The 27,176-nt window shown below is 38.1% G+C and overlaps 2 protein-coding genes and 1 long non-coding RNA gene across 8 annotated transcripts in view; 1 reads left to right on the top strand and 2 right to left on the bottom strand.

The window, feature by feature from the left end:
• The window catches only part of LOC134218448 (uncharacterized), a 28,275-nt gene extending 8,415 nt beyond the window's left edge, over positions 1-19,860 (top strand). For all 3 annotated transcript variants that reach the window (XM_062697447.1, XM_062697446.1, XM_062697445.1), the window contains exons 3-4: positions 18,250-18,586; positions 19,449-19,860. In XM_062697447.1, coding sequence (XP_062553431.1) covers positions 18,250-18,586; positions 19,449-19,696 — 585 coding nt within the window. In that variant the 3' untranslated portion in view covers positions 19,697-19,860. The remainder of the gene's footprint in view (positions 1-18,249; positions 18,587-19,448) is intronic.
• On the bottom strand, positions 12,336-13,309 carry LOC134214234 (uncharacterized). Its single transcript, XR_009979714.1, has 3 exons — positions 13,131-13,309; positions 13,007-13,074; positions 12,336-12,929 (listed from the first exon to the last, which is right to left on the bottom strand). It is a non-coding gene; the product is annotated as an uncharacterized LOC134214234 (long non-coding RNA).
• A 288-nt stretch (positions 19,861-20,148) lies between the features above and the next one.
• The window catches only part of LOC134214232 (leucine-rich repeat-containing protein 40-like), a 125,432-nt gene continuing 118,404 nt past the window's right edge, over positions 20,149-27,176 (bottom strand). For all 4 annotated transcript variants that reach the window (XM_062693637.1, XM_062693638.1, XM_062693639.1 and 1 more), the window contains one exon: positions 20,149-21,052. In XM_062693637.1, the coding sequence (XP_062549621.1) occupies positions 20,476-21,052 (577 nt within the window). In that variant the 3' untranslated portion in view covers positions 20,149-20,475. The remainder of the gene's footprint in view (positions 21,053-27,176) is intronic.

Raw genomic sequence — 27,176 nt, 5'->3', positions numbered from 1 at the left:
TCATTCCTTATTTTATGCCAGTGCCAGGTGCCGCTTTTTACATTACATAAACAGCTGACCCATTCAACCAGAGGAAGTGTGAGTCCTTCACATACAGACAGGTCTGCATGCAAAAGGATATTCGAGCAGGCAATGGTTTGATTGCTGGTGATTTGTTTGTCGGTTGGTTGCTAATGTTTTCACCCATTGCTGGTGGCTTACTTGCTTTGACTTGGTTCCGTTGAGACTGACCGTTCCGTTTGTAGAGGGGGGCTACCAGTTATGAACATAGTACCAACTGTATTTTACCTGATGCTTGATGCTTGTTTAATGTTTTGATGAACTTGAAAAGAATCTGTAAATAATTGTTTATTTCACATTCCATTGATAAAGAGTTTATAAGATTCAAAATTTTGATTCTCTTTTGGGTAACAGTTTGCAGTTCAGTTCAATCACGCAAATACTAGAATAACCAAAATTGGTGTTATCAAATTTGTAAATTCAAACATTGGTTCATGTTTCGAGAAATAAAATTATGGGACTGTATAGATAGAAATTTGCCAACTTCCCTTAATACCAACAGTTTTTTATGTAAATCACTGATTCATTTGCATCGAACGAACGAACGGTGCATGCAAGCTCATGGTAGAAAGGTGTGTCGAGCCTCTGAGCTGAGCCTCATATTTTTACAAGCCGTTCTCAATACGCGGATTGCTACAAGTCGGTACAGCTATCGCGTTTTTAATCCTTCCGAAATGCCAAGCACTAGCCCAGCTTTTGCTTGGCCATAGAAATATTATGAAATCCGAAGTAAACAGACTTATGTATTTTGAATTCGGAGCAGTGTATGATTTATAATTTATGGCAATCCTAAAGCACGAACGGATTGACTGGCATGCAACGAATAGTGGAAATTACATTATTTATATAATAAAAGTATGTGACTAATTGATTTCATTATGTTAAGTTCATTCTCCTGCATATCCATGGTATGTACGTTGCAGCTGTTCTAGAAACTGTTTCTTATTATCATAGACAGTATTCATAGGTAACCATCATCGGAGCTTGAAAAGAAAATATTCTATTCGAGAACGCATATTTGCTTCAAAACGAAACAGTCCTAAGCTCACCCTTCTGATCAATAATTTTCAAATGTCTCTTTTTCTCACACACAATACTCAACATTATTCAACCATGTATTCTACTCCTGATATCTCCAATTATGGAAAAAAGTGTAGATTAGAACCTATCAGACATTCTATGAAGTTCATTGGTATTGGTACTAAACGTAGGAGGCAACTTCAGAATCATTTTCAAAATTTTGCTTTGAATCCTCTGAAGTGCCTTCTTTCCCGAGTAAACGTAAATAGATCAAAATTTTGCACTAAAATATCATGAGAAGATCAAGTCTATTTGTAAAAAGTGATCAGTATCATGTACCATTAGTTTGTACTTATCCATAGCATATCTTAATATTTAAATGATATTCCGGTGCATTTTTTTATATTGTTGCCTGCTCTTTTATCTCTTATATCAATCAAGTCCATTGCATGTTTTGTTATTCTGTTCATGGCTTCTGCTCGGGTTCTGGTATTACTCAGTTCCATGTTTCTTCACTTCATTGGCAGTAACATTTTCAACTTTTCTGACGAGTAATTGATTGGTCGTGGGCCCATAGGAGCACCTACTTCCAGCGAATCCTGCAGTATAAGTACACTTGGAGATCATCACTGCAGACAGAATCACGTTTTGATTGATGAACGGCACTCCGACATTATCGACGTCAGGGCTTATCGTGGTGCTATCTGGTGATGGTTATACTGCGATCCAAACTATCCGTCATCAACAATGTAGGACGAATTCAACGGATCGATTGGTTCTACGAGGAGTGATGATAGATTCTGGTGGTCACGTTGGAGCAAGGGACCAGGCAGAATGAGGAATGCTATGGACGAGAATGTGTTGAAGTCTTCAAGAAATGTGTGAAAACGGTGAGATTTTTGCAGAATTCTGTGGCAATAACGACCTGGTGATTGAAGGGTCGCTCTTTTCTCATCGACCAGTACATAATGTCGTGTGGGTCTCTCGTGATGGACAAACAGAAAATTAAATTGATCACTTCTGCATCAGCCGAAAATGGAGACGGAGCCTCCTTGATGTCCGGAATAAACGTAGCGATGACCATTGTTGGTAAAATCGTTCACAACGAATCGGAAGCTGTGTTTGGCCAGCTTAGGTCAACAAGAACTCCCTAATGTAGTGACCGATCATCTCCGGCTTAATTTCAACCTGTCTTAAGCTCAATTATCTATGTGGGTCTCGCAGATACATTATATCAGCAGAATAATTTGAGTGTAGAGAAGGAAGTTAAATGCTGTGGCAGGCGGGACAAGTAAGCGAGGGTGGACTGCCGGAGAAAGCAGCAACAATTGGCGATATTCGCCTCCTCTACAATATCTCATGATGCCTGAGTGGAACAAGGATGATGCAACAGGCCAACTGATTAGCTGAGACATTGGTGCGATACTTCGAACAACTTCTTCAAGCTTCGATGCCCGACCCATTATCAACATGTCGGTATGAGCCTTCAAGGGTGCGACGCACTACCCGTGTCAACTCCAAAGCTTAGGATTGCCGTAAATTGAAGCAGCTATTCGAAACAAGATATCCAACGTGGCTCTCGGGGATGATCGCATTTCAGCAGAGATCCCCAAACTATCTGCGCAAATATTGCACAAACTATTTTGCAACATCTGGAACAAGGTAACTTTTTCGGTGGACTGGACCCAAAAAAAAAAAGGGTTCTGCTGTGTGCGACGATTGGCGCTGCATCATGTTACTGTGCATTGTTCTCAAAGTTCTGTGCAAAGTTATCCTAAACCGGTTATATGAGAAGGTAGATACGACGGCAGCAGGCAGGATTCCGTCCCGTAAGGTCATGTGTGGGCCAATATTCTCAAGCTCTGTATTATTCTGGAGCAAATCAACGAATTCTAAAAATCCTTAAAAAGTCCTGCATAACGGAGCTTTGTCTGATCATATTCGGGTAATCGCTGGAGTGTAGCAAGGATGTATTATATCTCCGCTACTGTTATTGGCGAGATCATGATGGGTGCGAACTCTAACGTAAAATCTGTGTTGTTATACTCCAGTGAGACTTGGTCTGTATCAGCACTCAGCAGAGATCATGCACAAACTCCAAGTGTTCATTAACCTTTTGTCTGTGCTGTGGGGTCAATATGACCCCAGGCCACTTTGAGTGGCTGGCATTTTTTTAGTTTTCAACCGATTCTCCTAATTTTTGGTAGTTTGGTAAAACTCGCCGAGATCTGTTTCCTAGGTGCAAATTCCCTTGAAAATATGTGCTACAGTGTACTTTTTTCAAAAAACTTACGTTGTCTGTGCTCTGGGGGTCAATTTGAACCCCAAATTGAAATTGCTATAACTTTTTTAATGTTTGGTAAATTTTTGATTTTTAGGGCTGTTTCGAAAGATAATTTAATCGTCTTTCAGGTCGTTACCAAAGATTGACTATAGGTGGGCTGGTACATCGCGAGGAGGGGTTTTCGTAAAAAAGGGTACCAAAAGTGATTTTTCATGCTTATTTTACTTATATCTGAAAATCCTACCCATTTTGAACTGCACCTTTCCAAAAAGATTATGCAGGAAGGCGTCTGCTTTGACATGAGGCATTGATTAGTTTAGCGCTTGGTCGCTAGGTGGCGGTATATTTGAATTCATTATTTTAGACTACTCAAGTAACTCCGATATATGGAATTTTCTTGATTGTAAATATTCTTATCGCACAATTTTGAAATTTGTAAAGATGACGTCTGTAACAAAGTTCGTCTGGTGGGAATAGACTGTCATGTGATGGAATAAATAATAAGGAAATTTACAAATAGGCGGCGCTAGTGTATTTTTTGCATATATGAAATATTGCTTTAGCTTGAGATCCCTCATACCTACACCCAAGTTGTATTCGGCAACATTATTCAGGATGTCTAGCACTACAAAGCGGTGCTCAATATAATGAGCACTTCTTCCCATTTTTTAATTTGTGCGATAAGAATATTTACACTGAGGAGAATTCTATATATCGGAATATCTTGAGTAGTCTAAAATAATGAATCCAAATATACCAAAACCTGGCGGCCGAGTTCTAATCTTATCAACGCCTCATGCCAAAGCACATGCCTTCCTGCATAGCCTTTTTTAAAAAGTTGCAGTTCAAAATAGGTAGGATTTTCGGATATAAGTAAAATAATCATGAAAAATCACTTTTTTTGTACCCTGGTTCACTAAAACCCCTCCCCGCAATGTACCCGCCCACCTATAGTCAATCTTTGACAACGACCTGAAAGACGATTAAATTATCTTTCGAAACAGCCCAAAAAATCCAAAATTAGCCAAACATTAAAAAAGTTATAGCAATTTCAATTTGGGGTCAATTTGACCCCAGAGCACAGACAACGTAAGTTTTTTTGAGCACAGACAGAAGGTTAACCGATGTCTACGTTTTATAAGTGGGGCCAGGTGGCTTCGCAAATGGATCTAGAATACTTAGCTCCATTGACGATGCCTTCAAAAACCGATATTAACAAATAACTCAGTATGTATTCAGTACTGAGGGTCGTGAGTTCGAGTCCAATCGAAGGAAAGTGGTTACCAATACATTTTTCAAATTATAATCTTCCACGTAATGTACATATTCACATCAGAGTGAGGAATTCCATGCAAAATTTCAATGGAATTTACAAAAGAATTGCCGAAGAATTTCTTAAAAGAATTTGAAAAGGAATTCTCGAATCCCTAGAAAAATCTCCCAAGAAAATTCTAAAGGAATTTTTGAGGATATTTCGAAAGGTATTTCTGAAGAAAAAATGAAAAAAAAAATGGAATTCCGAAAATAAATTGGAGGATTCCATTGGATAGAGTAAACCACTACTTGGGCTTATGGACCCGATTCCCGGTTCACTGCACAGAAAACTTAAGATTTATAGAGTAGTGTGGGGCAAGAGTACGCACTTAGTTTTCAATCGATCGTGTGGCCCCTATAAAGCAAGTTTTTGCATATCAAATCAATGTCGATGATTCATATACTCTTCCTTTATGTTACCCAGTGAAAAAAATATTGAAATTATTGAGATTCGTTTTAGTAGAACCCTTATTGCAAGACAAGTGAAAAACGCATTCTTACCCCACCGGTGGGGTAAAAGTGCGCATCGGGTGGGGTAAGAGTACGCATTTATCCAATCATGTGCTTTAAGTATATATTAACACAAATAAGAGTTAATAACATTTAATTGATGTTTAATGAGCATATATTAGGGAATGTTTAAAGATTACGTAACACTTTAAGGGGGGGGGGGGGGGTCCTAACAATGTGCATTTCCATACGAAAAACCGTTGTTTTGTACCATAAAGTACTCTATACAATAGGTTATCGAAATGGTATAATGTTCACCTGATTGAACGTATATATGGTAATGAAATACTAGTTGCGGAAACCCAATTATTTTTAGCAAAATGACTAAAAAGTTATCTACCTCCATATCTCCCTTGTTGTTTATTCAAATCGTTTACAATTACACATGATAATAGTTGGCCATAATACCTGTCAAACTGATGCAGTGCTGTCAGTTTATCTTTTTTAATTACTTCAAAAAATCGAAAACGTACTCTTACCCCACGCGCACTCTTGCCCCACTCTACTCTACTGTTTGGAAGCCGTAGGTTTATGATTGATAATTTTAGTGAAGTCTCCTTCCCTTATTTATTTCGCACAATACTCAATATTTTTCAACCATTTTTTTTCACTCTCAATTGATCCAATTTGCTCTTTGTTGCTACACCATTGATCCGAAGTGAGTCTTTCCACTTTTACAAAACGAAATCATCATATAAACACCTATCTGAAAATCGTCACAGTTCTGGATACAATCATTGCATGAAGCTGTTAATCAACACACAATAATTCTAAACTTTCCCACTTCATTTTTTTCTATTTGTTCGTATCACTAGAACTTATATAAACATATTAGAATACATTAAAAAATGTATCCTCAAACCGAACAAAGATTCACCTTGGCCTAAGAACTTCTAGCCGCACTGTGCTGTCAAAACAAGAGGCAAGTAACTCTAAACTTTGCGATAATATCACTCAACGTCTCGCAATAGTATTTCGTGATAGGTATTTCTAGTATTCACGATTTTCGTCAAACAATGAAACTAGGTTGCTAGTTCGGTTGTTATTGCGTTTGTCAGTTAGTTGATGAAACACAGTGCTCCCCCTTATAGTTAACACCTGATTTCTACCTTCCACAGATTCTAGAAAACTTTCAAACCGCATTTTATGTTTTTAATACCTACCATCAAACCAAAACTTGGGCCACAAAGGTTGCTCAAAAAGTAATGGTAGTAGTAATAGTTGTTCAGAGATTTTTTAAGAATTTAAAGAAGACTGAAATCATGTGTTTCCTAAAACTGGGTGGACCGTATAGACTGGGTGGCGTTGTGTTCCATGTTTTCCCAACCAGGGCTCTTCGATCAATTTACCGTAGATCTTCTTCTTCTTCTTATTGGCATTACATCCCCACACTGGGACAGAGCCGCCGCGCAGCTTAGTGTTCATTAAGCACTTCCACAGTTATTAACTGCGAGGTTTCTAAGCCAAGTTACCATTTTTGCATTCGTATATCATGAGGCTAACACGATGATACTTTTATGCCCAGGGAAATCGAAACAATTTCCAATCCGAAAATTGCCTAGACCGGCACCGGGAATCGAACCCAGCCACCCTCAGCATGGCCTTGCTTTGTAGCCGCGCGTCTTACTGCACGTCTTACCGCACGGCTAAGGAGGGCCCCGATTACCGTAGATACGAGGGAGTTTTTCACTAGTAGGCAGGGATTTCTCACTCACTCACGCGACAACTGATCACTCCACCATGCATTTTATCCGGATAAATTACAGTGCGATAAACTCCGGCACAAGCGATGGTGCGAAAAATTGTTATTCTTCTTCCCATGTTTCGCGAAAATCAAATGCTGCTTACTTTGCCTCTCCAAACTGATTGAATCTGACGATGCGCCACGATAAGCAAACGATTAAATAAGGTACCCCGGGGCAAGTGGGACCTAAAAAAACGCTAGTTCAGCAAAATTGTTAACGCATACTTAGAAAACAGGTTATTTCAGAACATTAACCCCTGATACACCATTATATGCTTCCATTGTTGAAGTGTAGAGGTGTTGGAGGCCATTTATTCAATTACAAAAATATTGGTAGTGCAAGAAATAAATTTACTTTCAAAACCCACTTACCCCTTCAAACGGGGCAAGTGGGACCTATTCTGTTTTCTACTGTCGAACATAACTAATTTGAGGACAAGACAAGGGATTATAATCTTAGCAGAAATGAAAAACAAGACAACAGCCGATTTGCTGTTTATTTGGCTGTTGTCTTGTTCTTCATTAGCTTACTTTTGTACCAAATGTTTTAGGTGGCAAGGATAAGCAAATCTTCATTCACTTTTCGTATGAATAAATATTTCTCTTTTTAGAACACAAATTATTACATAAATCAATACTTCAGAAGAAACGTTTTTATTCAGCGATGCGCAGTATTTTTAATTTGTAACAGAACAAAATATATCAACTATAACAGAACAAAATAGCCAATTTATGTGTTAAGCACTTTATTTATCTGAAAATCTGATGAAAAGTTTGAAAATAACAAAACGGAAGACAAATTCTGTTGACCCATTGTAGAATAAATAGATTATTTGCACTGTGAACAGAAGAATATCGCATAGTTATAGCCATTGCTTTTCTTCATGCGGGAGATAATTTTCAGAATGTAAAATACACATTTGGTAAATAACTGTACAATACTTTTTAAAAACGAAATCAAACTGTATCTGATTCAGATCCATATGATATATGAATGACGAAGTTATTTTTCGCTAGACAGCCATATAAAAACAATTAAAATAGCTTTATCAAAAATGTTATTTAAATATGTCCCACTTGTCCCGTGTATGTTAAAATTCAAGGGCAAATGAAAATGGCAGATTTTGGCTTTAATTGAAAATTTAAGTCGTTTTCGATGTCACACAATTATTTTATTGCTCAAAATATTCACTTTCCACATCAATGATAAATTCAGAAACGACTATTTATTTAGAAATCCATTGAATTAAAACAAAAGTAGTAGATTTTCCCGGTAGTTTAAAGTCATGATCAAGCAATAGCATTAGTATGGTGCCTCAAATGGTTTTGATTCCAAATATTGTTGTGTCGGGTGAATTCGTTTATAGTTCTGCTTTATTTTTCTAGAACATTGTTGCCATTAAAAACGTTCATCGATTCTTCTGCAGTCATAATACCCACTTACCCCGTATTTTCACTTGCCCCGGGGTACCTTAGAGCATTTTTTTTATTTCACATTCAATCAATTCATGTGGTGGCGTGGTTATAGTGGGCGCTCTAAACATTTTGAAATTGTTTTGGTTTCGAATCCCGTTGTGGCCCTAAATTTTTGTAAATATGCTTGTAAAATTTATCTGGTGAGGCGACGAGAAGGAAAATTTGTGGATTAAAATTAAATTATCCGGCGTGCCGGCGCTTACGAATTTATCACCCGCCATTCTATCCGGATAAAAATGTTGTGTGAGAATACTTCCTCACAGGGCAACATGAAAAATCACACTCCGCTTAATGGATTAATCGCAGGTTTTTATTCATATGAGTGAGAATTCCGAAGCCTGCTAGTAGGTATTTGTTAGTATTTTTGGATACTGTCGAAAGTTTAGAGTTAGTTGTCCCTTATGTCAAAAGGTCAGGCGTATTTTTTAGTATGAAAATAATCCTTCATCGTTAATAGGAAAACCACGGAAAACTGTCGTATACGTCGACGCTATCATGTTATTTATAATTCTCTTGATTTAAAAAAATAGTTTTTAAGTGTTTGGAAGGAATTTGGATAAGTGAATATATCCTTTCAATCAAACAAAAATTATTATGAATAATGCCATCTGGGATCATGTTGTCGTAGAACGTGCATAGTTTTGTTTACGTCGCATTTTCTACCGTCCCGAGGGAGAATGAGAGTAGGATATTGAGGATTGAGTGAAATTTTGCTTAGGCCGGGAACTAGTTTGAAGTATGCCGGAAATGCAATCGCTATGACTGAAATGATTGCTGCACTTTGTTGATTTAAATCAAATAAAAGCTTTTTCAAACGATTTTTAGCAAGAATGGCACGGCTCACAAAATTCAGGAAAAGTTGCTTCCTGTCATAAATATCAATTGAATAATGCAGTCGTATGCATGTTAGGCCATGAATGGGGTAAGAAATCCTATTCCTTCGAAAATCATTCCGAAATTCACTTTCGAATTCTTTTCGTAATATGTTTTAAGAGATCTGGCAGTTTTTTTTTTCAAGAAATCCCTTCGGAAACTCTAGGAAGGAATTCTTGGAGTTAATTCGAAATTTCTTCAGATTTCCAGATTTTTTTGAGAATTCTTATAGGACTTCCTTCGCTCATTCTTCCGGATTTTTAGCATTTCTTCCAGGAATACCTTTAGACCTTCGTAGATCCTTTTTGTAATTTCTTCGGAATTTCCTTTGAGAATTCTTTCGTGAATCCCTTCAAAAAATCCTTCAAAAATTCTTTCAGAAATTCTTTGGAAATATCATTTAGAAATCTTTTTAAATATTTATATTGTTTTACTGAAAAACTGTCTGTAGAAATTTACAAGAGCCTTTTGAGAGGCTTTACGAAAGAATCCCTGGAGCTGCTGGGGAAATTTTATAAATTATTCCTGAAGGAGTTGTCGAATAAATTTGCTGACTAATTATTATAGGAATTCACGTAAAATTTCAAATGGAATTTTTAAGCAAATACCTATTTGAATTTTCATTTAAGTGTTTAGATTTCTACTGAAATTATTCGGAAATTACTTCAGAAACTACAGCAAGAATTCCTTCAGGAATATTTGAAAATATCCCTCGGGAATTATTTTAGGAATTTATTCAGGAATTTCTTTCAAAATCTGGACAGCAGGTTAGATAAAAAACTGTTTGAACCTGGAATTAGGACTGCCAACAAATCCAAAAATATCGGGATTGCAGTCGATCCATCGTCATACATCTTCGGATATTCACAAGAATTCATTAGGAGTTTACTTGAGGAGTTGCTTCGGAAATTTCTCCAGTATTCATCCAGGTGGTATTTCATGAGTTTATTCAAAAGTTTGTTTGGAAAGTCCTCCACACATTTTTTCGTCAGGAATACCCCCCGGAATTAACTCAATTAGTCATCCAGAAGTTCTTTCCGGCAAACCTTCAAAAGATCCTCCACGAATTCCATCGTAAATTGCTCTAAGTAACTTTTAGCATAGGATCCAATATGCAATGCTTGTTTTCCTCCTGGGTTATTTAAATCAAACTAAGGTGAAGATCTGTTTCATTTGAGAAACCGTTTGACTCCATTGAAAAACTGCACACCAAAATAAGTTTGTCGCAACATCATCGTTTTAATACTAGAACAATAATATAACACATAGGTTCCTAAACTGTGGGTCGCAATTTTCAGGGATTCGTGGGCTGATCAAATGAAATGAAAATCGTGATTCATACGTCTCTATTCTGTCCCACAAATTTATACAATAATGTTTCTCGAGGCTTCAATAACATTAGGGGAAGATGGGTAGACTTGATCCCCGGGGAGACTTGATCACCCCCTGTTTTATCGAGGACTAAAGTTGTTTTGTTCTAGCGTATTTTTTAGTATAGATCCTCTAGACAAATGACCTTTATGTGGTGAGTTATTTTTTGGATTGACAACCTTATTTATTCTGCAGGGCAGTTTGTATGTTTTGACCTTCCTAAAGATTTTTTATTGGCCAAGCAAAATTTGAACAACTTTTCATAACAATGACCAAATGCTTTCATTTTTTCACAGCACAAAGCCATAAATATGCTTAATGATCTGTACTGATGAAAATGTTAACATTCCATCAAAGTTTTAGGATATTTTGATTTGAAGATATTGCCTCAATATGGGAACCTTGATCCCCCATTAGTGTACAAAATCTTGGCGAAAAAATTCAAAAAAATATAAATCTATTCTCAGGCTTCTAATTTTTTTGTAGATTTGACAGATTTAATGAAGGGTTGTCAGGAAAAACTATTTATTGCGTAAATATCATAAAAAGGGGATCAAGTCTCCCCAAATTTTATAATTGCATGTGCTGTCGAATTCAATAACAAAAATCGTTCACGTATACGCACAGCAATTCGAAAATTCCACGTATTTTGAAGGAAAAATATTTAAAAAATTTGAGGGCACCTTTCTAATTCTATCAAAGCAAGTTCTTGGAGAAGGATCAATTTCCCCCGAATGTTTTAAAAGTCGACTTTTGACAGCACTCCAAAAAATCGATTGTGTATCAATAACAACAATAATTTTAGGACTGTCATACATCAGTAAAGTTAAATACTATATTTCTTAGAGAGTCTGTGTGGAAATCGCGTATGTTTATTTATTTTTGGCTGTGATACATTGGAAATCAAAAAAGGGGATCAAGTCTACCCAGTCTCCCCTACACTGAAAACCAGTTTAGTTTAACATTTAAACGATTGGCCTCGCTTGTGTACGTGAAGCTTACCAGTTGTTCGATATATCGTAATCTGTAAGAACTATAAAGTTATTGACTTCTATACAGAAGTTCCCAAACTTTTTGAATATGCGACCCATCCAGCAGAATCCCATATTACGTGCGACCCACCAGGTACCAAAGGCAATGATTTTTAGAAATAGGAATAAAAATGAGTTCGCGTTCTATTGATGAAATCATAATAAATTGCTTCATACCCCATCATTGTATTTGCCAAAATATCATCAATTTTTAATTTTATTTAGGTTGGATTTGGATTTGGATTGGATTTGGAATGTATTAGACTTCATTGTGGTTGCTAAAATCTTGCATAACAATAGAAGGCCATTGACCTCGTTAAATTTGTTGTTCTCTAATCATTGAAACTCGCTAGCTCACGGATCAGGTATCTGAGGGTCGTTTATCGACTGTTCCACCTCATACACACTCTAAACAGCAGTCTTTGTCTCGAAGCAGGAGTTACTAAAGTTAACCTCCCACGGATGTTGCGAGCGATTGAACAACAAAGCGGAATCAGAACACAGGAGGGAAGATAATTGTCTTGCTACCACTGGATCACTCGAAAGGCGAGGCATGATGGTTCCTTGGTGAACCCGGGGACGCATAAAAAGCAAAGTTTGTGAAAGGCTTACTGTTCAAGGACTGCACTTCCTAATAACTGAACTACCACGATTTACTACATACTAATCAACAATATTTATTTACGACGTCACAAAGGGTATACTTGCTGTTCGCTAGTTGCTGCCGGATCCGGATCTGGAGTCTCGATGATCGGTGCGAAAGCTTTCGATGGTAGGCTGGGGTTCGATGCTGGGTAACCACTGGTCCTTGTGGTACGAATCGTGGTAGTTGGGAAACATTGGTTGGAATCCCGATGATAGGTCGGATGGAGGGTTGTTCTCAATGGTCCTGTGCTTTCTTAGACCACCTCCGGTGTTTGATGGTATCATGGCGGATTTCTCTATCCGCGGAGCGGATTGCAATGGCGGATGCTGAACGGTCGCAAAAAGGCGTAGATGGAAAGAGAATGGCCGGGATCTGCCCGATCACGTTCGCGGTAACAATGGCGGCATCGGCGAAGAATGCCGGGAATGGCCGGGAATGGCCGGGAACGTTCCGATCTTGCTCGCGGTTTGCCTATCGTGTTTACGTCGACTGCTACACTGCCGCCGAGGGTTGTAGTTATTCGGCACGAGTTTGCACCACCATGAACACCCGAGGACGAACTTGAAAATAGAACGGAAGAAAAAGGCCCCTTGAACGGACCTAAGCACCCAGAATTAATACCCTGTGACGTCCTACGCTAACCCTTTTCTTATTCACTTTTGTTTTGTCAATTTTACCTTTTTCTTATTGTTTTAACATGTGCGTTGTGGACGATTCTTTTGTTTGTAGTAAATTCGTCTTTTCACTGTAATATTAACACATTAATTTGACTCGTTTTAACAAAACTAACCAATTACTAACCCTTTTCTTTGTAATCTTTTTTTAATCGTTACTAACACTTAATCTTTTAACGATCAGACTTTTCCACTGGACCTAGCTACTATAGAAAAGAACAACATTAAACAATAAGTTTTCACAAAACAGAGGTTTCAAAATCTAACCTCGAAACGGAAATTACACACGCGCGCACTTCGACTCCGTTCGACAATCACAGTTGGAAAAGGAAGGTTCCTCATCGTCCCCCGTCTTTTATATGAAAAGCCGTTTCTTCGGATCTTACACATATATGTATTCTGACGGCACACCCTATTTTACATTTCGCCTGCGCTCCATCTGTGAGTAGGCATTAAAGCTACAGGGGTGTTGATGTTTTACCCACACTCAAACTGCTTGATATTCAATACTGTCAATTTAGGGTACGCATGAAAACGGAACAAACATTCACTCACTGTATTGTTTACAGAGATTGAGTGATCGTCGTTCCTTTTTTCAGGGGCATGTTCAGGGGAAGGGAAAATTAGGGACTTGTGGTGGAGCCAACAAGCAAAATTGGAACCAAACGGTTACATCATCCATTGATTACTTAGACCCTAATCTAAAAGTTTCCCAGGTAACTAATAAGCATTAAAGTAAGCACTATAGTAGCATTATACTGGCATTGCATATGCTCCATGCTGTAAATAAGCTTTTCGAAAACCTGGCTGTTCTAAATAAGCATTCTCAAAGCAATCATGAGAGGAATAGTCTTATAATAGCATTTTGAATGCACAATGTTGTTTTTCGTGAAATGCAATGGGACAGCTACATTAGTGCCACTTTAAGGCCTGTAGTGTTCATACGTCAAACGTTTTCCAATTTGGCACCATATAGCGGGAACTATTTGTCCAATGAACTTACATTCGAGAATAGAAATCGGTACGTGCAGAATGTTTTTTCGATTCCGACCATTGACAGGAGTACTTGTCGTTAACTTAACCCTATCACTAATTACATAGTTTAGCTACATTTTATTATTCCATTGCACTATTTTAGATGGATGCATTAAAGCAGCACTACTGTAGCTGTTTCATTGCAACTGGTTACGTTTGTGACGGTTGCATTCTGAGATGAGTTAGATAAAGTTTCAATGTTCCTGAAGGGGCGTAGTGTTTATGTTGGGCAAAATTATCCCCACTACCATCTCTCTCTTATGGGCCAGCTGGTAAGGGCAATGACAACTACAGCGTCGGGTGGCAAGAGCCGCGAGTTCGAATCCCGCTCGAAGAAAGTAAAAAATTATGTTCCATTTCAAATATGAAAATATACAATAACGATATAATATGAAAAAAAAAACTATGTAAAAAAAGAATTAGAAAAAAAATGCCATTAAAAAAAACCTTTTTTTTGTTTTTAAAATTAAGCATTTATTCGGCATTTCGGATGCTGAATAAATGTACTCAGCAAATTTTCTACTTTATCGATTAAGTAGGATTGAGCATTTAAGCAGCCATATATTAGGCCAAAACTTGCATTAAAATAGCATCTAAGGCGACTATTAGGGCTTATTGGCATTTAATGTTTTGCAGTTAAGGCGCATATAATGCCACTCAAATGCTTCATATAATGCTTACTGGTTACCTTGGTGGTACTGATAGCCATTCCAAGCTAAACTTACGCATAATAGCTTTGTGAAATCCGGCAACTTTATTCATTTTGCAAAACCCCAAGATATCTGATCCCACAGGTAATTCCGCTAAGGCAATTAAGTGCATTCCGAAATAACTGTCCGGATAATATATTTTGCTTTTCGAACAGTTTTGCAGCATAGAATATTTCTCCATATCTCCAAGATTTCGTTTTATTTATAGCTCAACTGGTAGTCTAATGTACACTAACGCCACCATGTAACTACTTGAAATCGAAATATATTTTCGCCAAACAATGCTCGGACTTTGTGATTTTCTAGATTGTTAATCATTTTCTGTTGGTCTTTATACGCACCATGTAGTTTTACGAACTGCAAAACAGTTTTGCTGCCTGCCTTTGAATGATTTAATGATTTAAGGACAAATATCACAAATTTAAAACATTTCGACCCATAAATAGGTACTTAAATGAGACTTGTAACATACTTATCGACTTAAGACGCGTAATATATCAAATTCGTTGAAATTTTGAATGGTTGATACGTCAACTATGTAATCATGGGAAACGGAACGGAAAAATCTTCGGCAATACCTACGAAAATTGTATCACGAAAACCTTCCGAAATTTCCTTAAAAGAATTCTCTCAGAAATTACTTTAGAATTTCCTGCTGAAATTGGTTTAGGAATCCCCTCGAACTTTTTTAAAAAATGCCTTCAGGAATTTTTCAAAGAATTTCTCCCAGTAACTTTCTTAAGAAATTCTTTCCGAATTTAGTTAGAATATCATCCAGGAATTCTTTAGATTTTTTAAAGAATTTTCTTCGGACATTCCTCCGGAAATTTAATTAATCTCAAACTTCCCTTTGATTTTTTTTAGATCACTTAAGAAATTCTTTTAAGAATTATTCGTAAGGGTATTCTGTAAGAGTTCTTTCGGAAATTTCATCTAGTATTAATTAGTAATTCTTTTAGTATTTCCTATTTCATTCTTTAATACATTTCCTGAAACATATTCTTTCAACAAAATTTCCGGAATAATTACTACAGGAATTTCGGAAGAAATTCCGTGTGGCTTCACTAAAAGAATTTCCGAATGATTTCCTGAAGGAAGTTTCCAAGGAATTTCCGGAGAAATTTACAAAGGCCTTTCCAGAGAATTTTCAGAAGGAATTCCTGGCCGAATGTCGAAAGGAAAGACAGTAAGACGGCCTTACTGTTGAGGTGGAAATACTTTTCTGTCAAGGGTATAATCAAGTGGTGCAATTAAATGGAATTGTACAAACTCGTATTATGACAAGTGAGTACTTCCAAAGTTTGCCAAGAAATAGGTACATGATTTGGAAAGCGTTCTGCTCGTGTGGCAAACGCGTGCGCTACCGGGATTGTAAACGGAGTGATCTACCTCTAGGAGTGTCTAAAGGAGCATCTGCTGCAACGAGAGGTCCTTACGATCTTCTGACCAGATCTGGTTTTATGCCACAATTCAAATATTCTCCCAGCGTGGTACGAAGGCATGAAAAAAAGTGGGCTTCCGTACAGAAAAAGCTGCAGCCAGCTGTTGCACAGAACCTAATAAGGGGGGTAAAGCGTAACGTGAGAGCTTACGGTTAGGGGAAGGTGGGTAGACTTGATCCCCGGGGAGACTTGATCACCCCCTGTTTTATCGAGAACTAAAGTAGTTTTGTTCTAGCGTATTTTTTAGTATAGATCCTCTAGACAAATGACCTTTATGTGGTGAGTTATTTTGTGGATTGACAACCTTATTTATTCTGCAGGGCGGTTTGTATGTTTTGACCTTCCTAAAGATTTTTTTATTGGCCACGCAAAATTTGAATAACTTTTCATAACAATGACTAAAGTCTTTCGTTTTTTCACAGCAACAAGCCATAAATATGCTTATTGATCTGTACTGATAAAAATGTCAACATTCCATCAAAGTTTTAGGATATTTGGATTTGAAGTTATTGCCTCAATATGGGGACAATTAATCCCCCGTTAGTCACCCATACAAAAATTTGACGAAAAAATTCAAAAAAATATAAATCTGTTCTTAGGCTTCTAATTTTTTGTAGATTTGATGGATTTGATGAAGGGTTGGCAGGAAAAATTATTTATTGCGTAGATCTCATAGAAAGGGGATCAAGTCTCCCCAAATTTTAAAATTGCATGTGCTGTCGAATTCAATAACAAAAATCGTTCATGTATACGCACAGCAATTCGATAATTCCACGTATTTTGAAGGGAAAATATTTAATAAAATATTTATAAACTCTGAGGGCACCTTTCTAATGTTATCTTTCAAGTTCTTGGAGAGGGATCAATTTTCCCCGAATATTTTCAAAGTCGATTTTTTAAAGCACTCCAAAAAAAAAACGATTGTGTATCAATAACAACAATAATTTAAGGACTGTCATACCGTGCAAACTCAAACTTCGGACGCTTAAGCACTTTCTGATATACAATCATTCTGTTAACTCGCATTTTAAATCACACTGTTTAAATCACCATTGCAATCACTGAGTACAGTACTCATCTTTGAACTACGTAATTAATACGTGCAGAATATTGCGAAGAATGTTTGAAATTTATAAAAATGTCCGGCTTCTGTTTGATTCAAACCTCGGACACCGGCTGGGTTGGATTCATATTTCGGACACAAAGATTCAAACTTCGGACACCTGATTACACAGTACCGGGAAGAATTATTGAAAACAATTCGCACTGCATAGCTCAGACAGTCTTTTAATCATTTCGTCGCATTGTTTTAACATGTCTTATTAAAATGTTACTATACTAAAACAAGCAAAAACTATTAGTCCTTCCGTTCCAGCTTGACGAAACATTTCGATGAAATATTTCAGAAAATTTCCCATACGAATTCAAGCGTCCGAGGTTTGAGTGTGTCCGAATTTTGATTATCCACGGTACATCAGTAAAGTTAAATACTATATTTCTTAGCGAGTCTGTGTGGAAATTGCGTATGTTTATTTATTTTTGGTTGTGATACATCGGAAATCAGAAAAGAGGATCAAGTCTACTTAGTCTCCCCTATGGTATTGAAGTTAAAGGAAATAAATACGCCAAAAGCTTGGGTTATATTTTATTGTTTGGAAGTTTGAAAAAGAATCGATCAACTAGGTAATCTTCTACAGGGTTTGCCGTGATGCAATTTGATGTGAGACACGGAATGTTTTTTGGAAAAAGATGAACTCCACACCCACAAAGTTTTGTTAAAATGATAGAGAGAGAGTGCTGCCAAACATTGGGGGCATTATGGAAAAATCCGTCTGTTAGAATGTCTCCAATGTACGAAATGTCAGCTTTTAGTTATTCGAAACATCTCATAACTACTTTCCTTACTGCTCGGATGGTTCAAATTTGATCGGATAATAAACCATCTCGAATGACTTGACCAAATATTTAATATTAGATTGCTTAGTGCTTTGATATATGTAGTGCCAAATGAAACATGGAATAATTCCTGCACCCATTTTTTTTCTTTTTCACATTTCAGAGCCACACAATGGTCATATTCCTATATCTAATACTAGTTCTCGCGTGGGCCCTGCTAATTATCATACTGAAGTGTAAAAAGGCTCGCGCCAAACGACTCGCCGAACTTCAGGAAGCCGCCCAATCGGTGCACGTGGTTCAGATTGGCTCCAACCTTTACGACATCATGTCGATTCAGCACCATCATCATCACCGGGCGCCATACGGAACGGTCTACGACTGTCTGGGGACGGGCGAGGTCTGCGGCCAGACGCACCGATCCGGCACAACCACCGTCACACACTCGAATGCCGCCTTCATCGGCGACGACGGCAGTATCTACCCGGGCAGCAACATTCGTAAGTCTCACGATGTCGTGCGTGTCACACATAATGGGTACCATGTATACTATTCATGCTATTGGGGAAGTTTTCTATAAAATTGAAAATAATGCAACAGTAATGTCATGTTCTCTGAATTAATTTCAATTAGGATAAAATTAGCTAGTAGTTTAATAAAATAGTTACTAAAATTAAACCAAATTCAAGAGGTTCTAAAACAGTCATGCCTTAATAATTTTCCGGAAATTGATTAATCCTTTCATGCTCACGGCTTTTTCCAAAGATTTCAATAGGAAGGGATTATGTTTGAAAAAAATGCTAAAAGAAGAGCTATTTGGCATAGCTGAAATTAGTGGAAAACAAAGAAAAGCAAAGTTTTGATTATAAATCAATAGTTAATTGATTGTTTTCAGTAGTTTAACTATTTGTACTCGAAATTGATTATATTTGCAGTCTAATGGAACCATACATATGTGCAAAATATTATTTTTTATTGTAAAAACAATTCGATGAAGAGAAGGTGCAAAATTTGTCAGACACTTTGAGCGGGAGGGGAGGGTTAAACTACAATATTGTTTATAAAATCTATTAATCAATAGAAACAATCAAATTTCAAATAACATGATATTTCGTACATCACTACTAATAACAGTTTATTAGTAGTGATGTATATTTTGAGAATCAAGTACTCGGTTGGAGGGCTCCTGAGAAGTTAACTTTAGGGGCAAAAATAAGAGTGCTTCCAAAATCTAAATAGTAATCAAATTGGTCAAAGCTTTAAATATAATGGTTATCGATTTTTTAAAACTTTTTCTTGGCAGTCCATTTTGCCGCCAAATCAAACCTCGGTAATTAATTTAACGTTTTACTACCTTTACAGCACCTTTGGAACCGCCGCCATCATATGACGAGGTGATAAGACTGCCGGCTCACTACCCCAAGGTGGAAACGTTCGTCCCGGAGATGGTTGTTCCACCTTCGTCGTCTGCACCCTCTGCGCCGCATATTGACGATCGCAGCAACGGAGGAAGTGCTGTCGGTGCGGTGGGGCCTGCTACCATCTCCGGTATGGTTGACCCAAACGGCACCGGACGGAATAAGACTATCTCAACAGTGACGAATGCCTAACTAGTCCTGTCTACGACTGGAGCAAAGCTTTTTTGTAGTAGATAAATTGTTTTGTTTTTAGGAATGATACATTCACTTAAACTAGTTGTAATATCATCATTAATTTAAGGATTTAATAGCTGACTACCGTGCAATAAATTGAATAATTCATGATTTGAATCAAACTCGTATCAGGTTCGTCGTGAATTTTGAAACTATGACCGTGCGAAAATCCTCAAATTCATTTCATGGTGAGTAGTAGTATGGCAAGCGGTATGCAATCTTGTACGCTGGATCTTGTATGCAAGGTTAGAGCAGGGTGCAGTTTCTATCGTGTTCATCGTGCTCAATATGGTCTTCCTTTCGAATTTCTGCCGTTTGAGATTTTGTTTTGTTTTTTCATTTCTGCCTTTCGTTGGGATTCCGTAATCATCCTGGGAAACATGTGATACAAAAATTCAAAGCGAGCCGGATATGATATTCATGGTTTATGATTTATTCACAAAAAATGAAACCTTTTCAGTAATGGCACGTTAAATGTTCTTTGAAATCATGCGATATCTCTATGGTAGTAAAAGTTAGTAGGTATACTTTCACAGATCATACTTCCTTATTTAATTTTTTGAACTAACTTTTTCTTTCTTTTACTGCATAAATATATCATCTCGTAACCAAGAATTGTTGTATTTACAAACGTTTTTTTTACATTTTTTTTGAATATAAATAGTTCAATCTCTTGAGACCAATTAATCGTTTTTTAAACTAAACGTCTTTTATCATTTACATTCATTCTATCATTATCATAAACTTGTCGTTGCTTGCAGTTTAAAATACCTATTTCTGCTCTCAACCTCGTGCAGTGGACCTCTTCGATCATCCACCGTGTAACACGTGCTCATCGATGGCATATTACTCCGTCCACTTTTGAGCCGTATGAAACCCCATATGAATGCCATCACGGTGGTCACCATGATGAATGCTCCCAACCCTTCAAGCACTATCCGACTGACTCCAACCGATGGCAGCCTTGCCGCGGCATCCTCCTCTAGCCGCATCCGGTTGATCATCAGATCGGGATCGTCTGCCATGCGCGTCATCAGCAGCTCGTCGTAGTAGGAGTCGGATTCACCGGCACCACCTCCAACGTCCATATTGTCATCATCCTGTTCGTCGTTGCGTTGCTCGTTGTCCACGATACGGCTGATATCGGAGATATCACTTTCCCTAGTGGTGGGGGCCGCACCAGGGATGAGTTCTTTTTTAATGGATTTTGTCTTCGATCGATTTATGTAGGGAGTCGGAAGTACAGCCACCTGGCATGATCCTAGGTATTCGTCTTTAGATATGTCTTCCTTCATGATGAGACAAAATTTATAACTGAAAAACAAATTTCAGATTGGTTATTGCGTTCGTATCTTTTATTTATTGATTGATTGATTTATTTATTTATTTATTTAGGTGCAGGGAAAAGCTCTCTTGAGTTAAATTTTCCAAAATCTAACGTCGAATCACTGTCAACGATGAGTTTAGTACAATTCCATTTTATTTCATCACCTCATATTAACTTTTACATATACATATTTCGACCTCAACTTCAAGTCGAGTCGAAGTCGAGTCAAGTACGAGACACCAAAGACGACCTTACAGTTGAGGTCGAAAAACGTATAAGTAAAAGTAATACGAGGTGGTGGAATTGAATGGAATTGTACTAAGCTCGTCTTATGACAGTGAAAACATTCCACTAAAAAAGAGCTAAATAATTTTCTTGAAAATCTTCGTCGAATGTTGGTGTTGATCTGGCTTAGTACCCCGCACAGTCTATTCGGCTAGCTAGAAGATCAGTAATAAACATTGCTTTAGACACGTTCCTGCGCTCTCCAAGGAGAACCAGGTTGATTAACTGGCACCAATCCTCGTAGGGCGGCAGATTGTCTAGGTTGTTCCTCGGCAATAATCGCAAGGCATATAACCTTACAATTTTTCGATCCTCATACAATCATTCTGATGAAATGGAGACCATCGACCCATATTCGAGTATTGATCGAACCAATGAACAATATAATGCCTTCAGGAAAAACACATCTTTGAATGACTTAGAAATACGGAAGACGTAACCGAGATTGGCTGAAGCTTTAGAGGTCGCATATGAAATGTGATCTTTGAACGTGAGCTTTGTATCAAGTATGATTCCCAGATCTTTTACCACCGTTTCTCTTTTCAAAGATGCTCCATGCAGAAAGTAATTGTGAAATATCGGACTACGACTACGTGCAAATGTTATCATCGAACAGTTCAGTACCATACGATTAGCATCACACCATTCAGCAAAAATGTTGAATTGATTTTGAAGAAAATCAGCATCGGCTGCAAGTTTTATGGTGGAATATAGTTTGAAGTCATCAGCAAACGACAGTTTATAACACTTTAAAAGTTGGTTCAAGTGCGCGCTAGAGCTCTTTGCGCTTATACCTTTCGACGGTGTGCCTTCACTAAACGGAAATTCAACATCGCCAGCAATGATTATCGGTGCTATAATAAACTCCGTTACAAACACTATGTTCATCTCACGCAACAAAATCTTCGACGACACCCCAAGAAGTTTTGGTCTTTTGTGAATTCTAAAAGAAAGGAATCTGAACTACCATCAAGTGTTTTTCTCGATAACGACATTGCGCTGAATGCTGAGGATAAATGCAGCCTTTTCGCTAAACACTTCTTAAGCGTATTCTCGGGCCTTTCGCCTTCTCAGGTTGACATTGATAGAGCTGTAAGTGGAGTACCTAGCAATGTAGTGGATGTGGATGTCTTTCAAGTAGACGTTCAAACGGTACTCTCAGCGATACGTCAGACCAAAACATCATTTTCTCCTGGACCTAGCGTTCTTCCATCGGCCGTGCTTAAAAAAATGCTCCGATATTTTAGCTGCGCCACTTTGTCTTCTATTCAAACTATCACTCCAGCAACCATTGATATGTACAGTCAGTCTAAGCTATGCTAAGCTATTCAACCTATCACTCCAGCAGAGGAAATTTCCAGTGCAGTGGAAATGCTCTACTATGTTTCCAATTTTCAAGAAAGGCGACAAATGAGATGTGAGAAACTACCGTGGCATTACATCACTCGGAGTGGAGTCGAAAGTGTTCGAGTCGCTGATGAACGATAGAATGTTCGCTTCCTGCAGAAATTACATCAGTCCGTATCAGCATGGTTTCTTTCCCGGTCGCTCTGTGGAAACGAATCTTGTCAGTTTTACTTCGTTTGCATGGAGAACATGAGTAAAAAATTCCAAATAGATGCCGTTTACACCGATCTCAAATATGCTTTTGACAAAGTTAACCATGACCTGGTGCTTGCAAAACTAGAAAAAATGGGCTGTTCCTTTGCTTCATGCACCAGACTCTGATCTTTTCTGGTTGGACGCCAAATGTCGGTCAATATTGGAAATAATTCATCCGACTATTTCTCGAACCTTTCTGGAGTTCCATGAGGTAGCACTCTTGGACCATTGCTATTCTCGCTTTTCATAAACGATGTAACCCTTATTTTGCGACGTGGAGGTATGCTGCTGTTGTATGACCTTAAAATGTATGTAGTTGTTCGATGACCTTAAATTGTATGTAGTTGTTCGAGATCTCATTGACCGCTATGAACTATAGAACCTTCTTGAAATCTTCAATGGCTGGTGTACTCGGAATATGATGGTTCTAAGCATTCCTAAATGCTGTGTCATAAGTTTCCGACCAACAACTAATTTCGTTCAGTTTGACTACAGTATTGCTGGTTCTCCACTTTAACGGGTTGATCATGTAAAAGACCTAGGAGTTATTTCGGATGAAAAGCTTACCTACACCCGCCACTTCTCAAATACCATCGATAGAGCCAATCGCCTGCTTGGTTTCATGTTCAAAATCTCCAATGAGTTTCAAGATACGTTGTGTTACAAAGCGTTGTACTGCTCCCTGGTTCGCTCAATACTAGAGTTTGCCGCTACTGTTCGGAATCCCTACCAGGCTGTACGGAGCGAGCGGTTCGAATCTGTTCAAAGAAGATTCGTCAGATATGCTTTGTGCAGCCTTCCATGGAATGACCCGTTGAATTTGCCATCCTATGCTGATCGCTGTCGTCTACTCGGGTTGGATACTCTAGCCAAGCGGAGGAATGTTGCTCAGTGTGTTTTTATGTGCCAAGATTTTAACATCCGAATACGATGCTCCTGAGTTGCTGTCGAGAATTAGTTTATACGCACCTGTCCGAACGCTTCGAGCGCGAGCGCTGCTACACGAGGAGCCACAAGCAACTAACTATATGCTGCTAACAGTTCCATTGTCGCCATGATTAATCGATTCAACGAAGTGTCCGACGAATTTGATTTCAAGATTTCAACATCCAGATTTCGCTGTCGTTTGCTGAGCCGTAGGTGTAATGTTTTTAATGTTTGACCACAACTAGATTTAAGATTTTCATGTAGACAGCACAGTCCGAAATACAAATACAATGACTTCTTTGTGGAACGCCGGATGTGACATTGAATGGAGTTGAGCAGCGCGCCTCAATTTTCACTGACATATTTCGGCCGATGAGATAAGAATCTATCCATTTGATGAAGCTAGCATTGAATCCTAGACGCCTGTTTGATGATTGATTTTGTCGAATGCGGCGGAAAAATCGGTGTATATCCATTTCATGGACAATCGAAGTTGTGTAGAGAACCAGATTGGTGACTGTTGATCGCTTCGAAGTAAATCCGTGTTGATGTTCAGATATTGAGCTGGAGCAGTTGTGTTTCATGTAATCGAGAACAAGTTCTTCAAAAAGCTTCGATACTGCGCTTAAAGATGCAATTCCGCGGTAATTTGCGAAACAATCGTTCTGTTTATCTTTCTTGAAGACTGGGAAAATGTATGATTTTGTCCAGATATCAGGAAAAATGCCATATGATTGCTTGAAAATATTAACTAGAGGTAGCGAGACAGATGAAATGCAATTCCGGAGTATAATGGAAGGTATTCCATTAGGGCTAGGATTCGTTGATAATTTCAAACATTTGCCGACTGATTCAAGCTGCTGAACTGATACCAAAGCCATTTCGTCACAAGCTGGATACGGAGAAACGTTTGAAGCTGCATGAAGCACGTCGCAATCGAAAAGCTGTTCATCGGAAAATTCGTTACGATACTGCGAACAGAACTACCTTCAATTGATGACGAGTCCTTGCTATTGTTGGTCATTGTAGTCGGAAGACCCGTCTCTTTGCGCTGTTCGTCTACATGCCGGAAAAAGTTCTTGAGGTTCGATTTAAGTTTCCGCTGGATTTCATATTTATGAGCACATTAAAGCTTTTTGTTAATATGTTTGTTCCTTTTATTGATCGCAAAGTACACACGCTTGTTCGTTCGATGTTTCGAATATTTCGTCAGAGCCTGCTTTTTGTTTGCTTTTAAGCTTTTTCAGCACGACATTGGACCAAAAATTGGATGTTTGGGATCCGCCACAGTCTTTTTAGGAACGTAGGGGAAGGTGGAGAGACTTGTTCCCCGGAGAGACTTGATCACCCCCTGTTTTATCGAGAACTGAAGTAGTTTTGTTTTAGCGTGTTTTTGGTATAGATCCTCTAGACAAATGACCTTTATGTGGTGAGTTAGTTTTTGGATTGAAAACCTTATTTATTCTGCACGGGGGGTTTGTATGTTGTGAGCTTCCCATTGGCGAAAACAAACAAACGAAAAATTCTAGGGGGGCTAATTTTTGACGTAGGTTTACGTCCTTTGCGAAGATAGGGAGGTAATTCTGCATATTCAAATTTGAGACCTTCACGAAAAGTACCAATTTTCGAGATTTTGGTATCAATCGATTGACGAACTCTTCAAGATTTTCCCCAAGTATTAAAAACAATGTATTAGAATGCGCTGGCGGTCGCCAAAAATAGCAGTACTCAAGATAAATATCCACGCAATGCTCAGACTATCGTTTCGCTTCTACCTATCAGTGATTAGAAAAGCGCTTTGTGGAAAGAAAATCTGTTATTTTTAGGCGTCGTTTGCGTTCTCGGGATATCAGTGGCAGTGCTGAACTTTTATTCTTAGCGTGGTAGCGGAAAATTATCGAGCGGCCGTCGGACAGCAGCAGCAGTGAATTTTTAACGCAAGGTTCGGATTAACGTTTGATTGCTGTGAGTGATTCGAAAGACGCATTGTGGATTTAAAATCGACTCTTTTCAGGACCGGCATTTTATGAAAAGAAAGGATTGATAGCAAGCAATGGCGTCGGTTGCATTCCCGCGGTACTGAAGGAAGTTCCCGTCAGTATCAGAATCATAAACGTTCGTCGGAGAACAACGCTGCAGAAACGTTGGCGTCAGTATCAGTCAGGCGATATTCTCTTTCAAAATTCAGATTTTATTTCTGTTTGTAATTGGAAAGGTAAATTATTGAAAACAAATCGGTTTTCTCAGATACACTAGAGGAGGTAGAGCCGAGACGAACATACATCAAAGTGCAAATCATAATCACTTGGCGACATGGAGGGCAAATCATCTGACGTTAATGTCAGAGTAGACAAAAAAAAATCTTTCAAAATTCTGATTGCCTGTGATTGGAAAGGCGCATTGTCGGTTCGTCTCAGAACCATCATTTCACAGGAGGTTGAGTGTGAGTGACGAATTTTCTGTCGTCAGATTCCAGCAAAACTTTATGCGATTAGAAAGACATATGAGCTTACCCAACAAGTATTGAAGGCTGATAAAGAGCTTATTTCGCCACAATTTGGCTTGTTCAGCTAAAAAACTAGCTTATTCAACTTATTCAACTTAAATTGTTTGTTGGGTCGTAAGACGCCTGTGGAGTTTTATCCATCCGAAAGAATTCCAATTTCTTTCTCATTTAAATTGTTGTTACCTCTTCTTTGCCTTTCTGGAATCTCTTAATTGATTTTCTGGAAATAGCAGAAAATCCAAGGGGTGTCTCACAGCTATCGAAGGCAGCGAATTTCAATCGAAATAAAGTCGATTTGTTATGATTTTTATGAAATGGTACTATTTAATCAAACTTGCAACACACCTTATGCGACACTGAACTGTAATTTTCATCCAAGCAAACGTGGATTTCACATGTTACCAATGACATCAATCGACTTGTTTATTATGTTTATTTTTCTATCAACAAGTTTGATCATGAGATCTGAAATAACCCTTATTATTTATTTAAATCAATAACAAACTGTATTCTAATTTTAGGTTGATGTTGAAGTATTCTTCGGGACGATACTATCTCTAGCTTTGATGATTAATGAGAAAATCCTACTGAAACTATACTCAATCTACGGTTTCGCAAATGCGGCTGCCGTAAATGTGATATTTAACACAACTTTCATATTCTTTGGCCTCATTGTCCATTCATATTTGGCAGCATTTTTGTATATTAATTCGCATGGTTTCCTCGTTTCCGAAAGTATCCGTGATTGATATTCTCTGACGTAGCTCATGTGTACAAATACTTGAATATTA

This window comes from Armigeres subalbatus, chromosome 2 (genome assembly GCF_024139115.2).
Source record: "Armigeres subalbatus isolate Guangzhou_Male chromosome 2, GZ_Asu_2, whole genome shotgun sequence".
Lineage (NCBI taxonomy): Eukaryota > Metazoa > Arthropoda > Insecta > Diptera > Culicidae > Armigeres > Armigeres subalbatus.
Note: the sequence above shows the minus strand (reverse complement) of the source record. Positions and strands in the feature narration are given on the sequence as shown.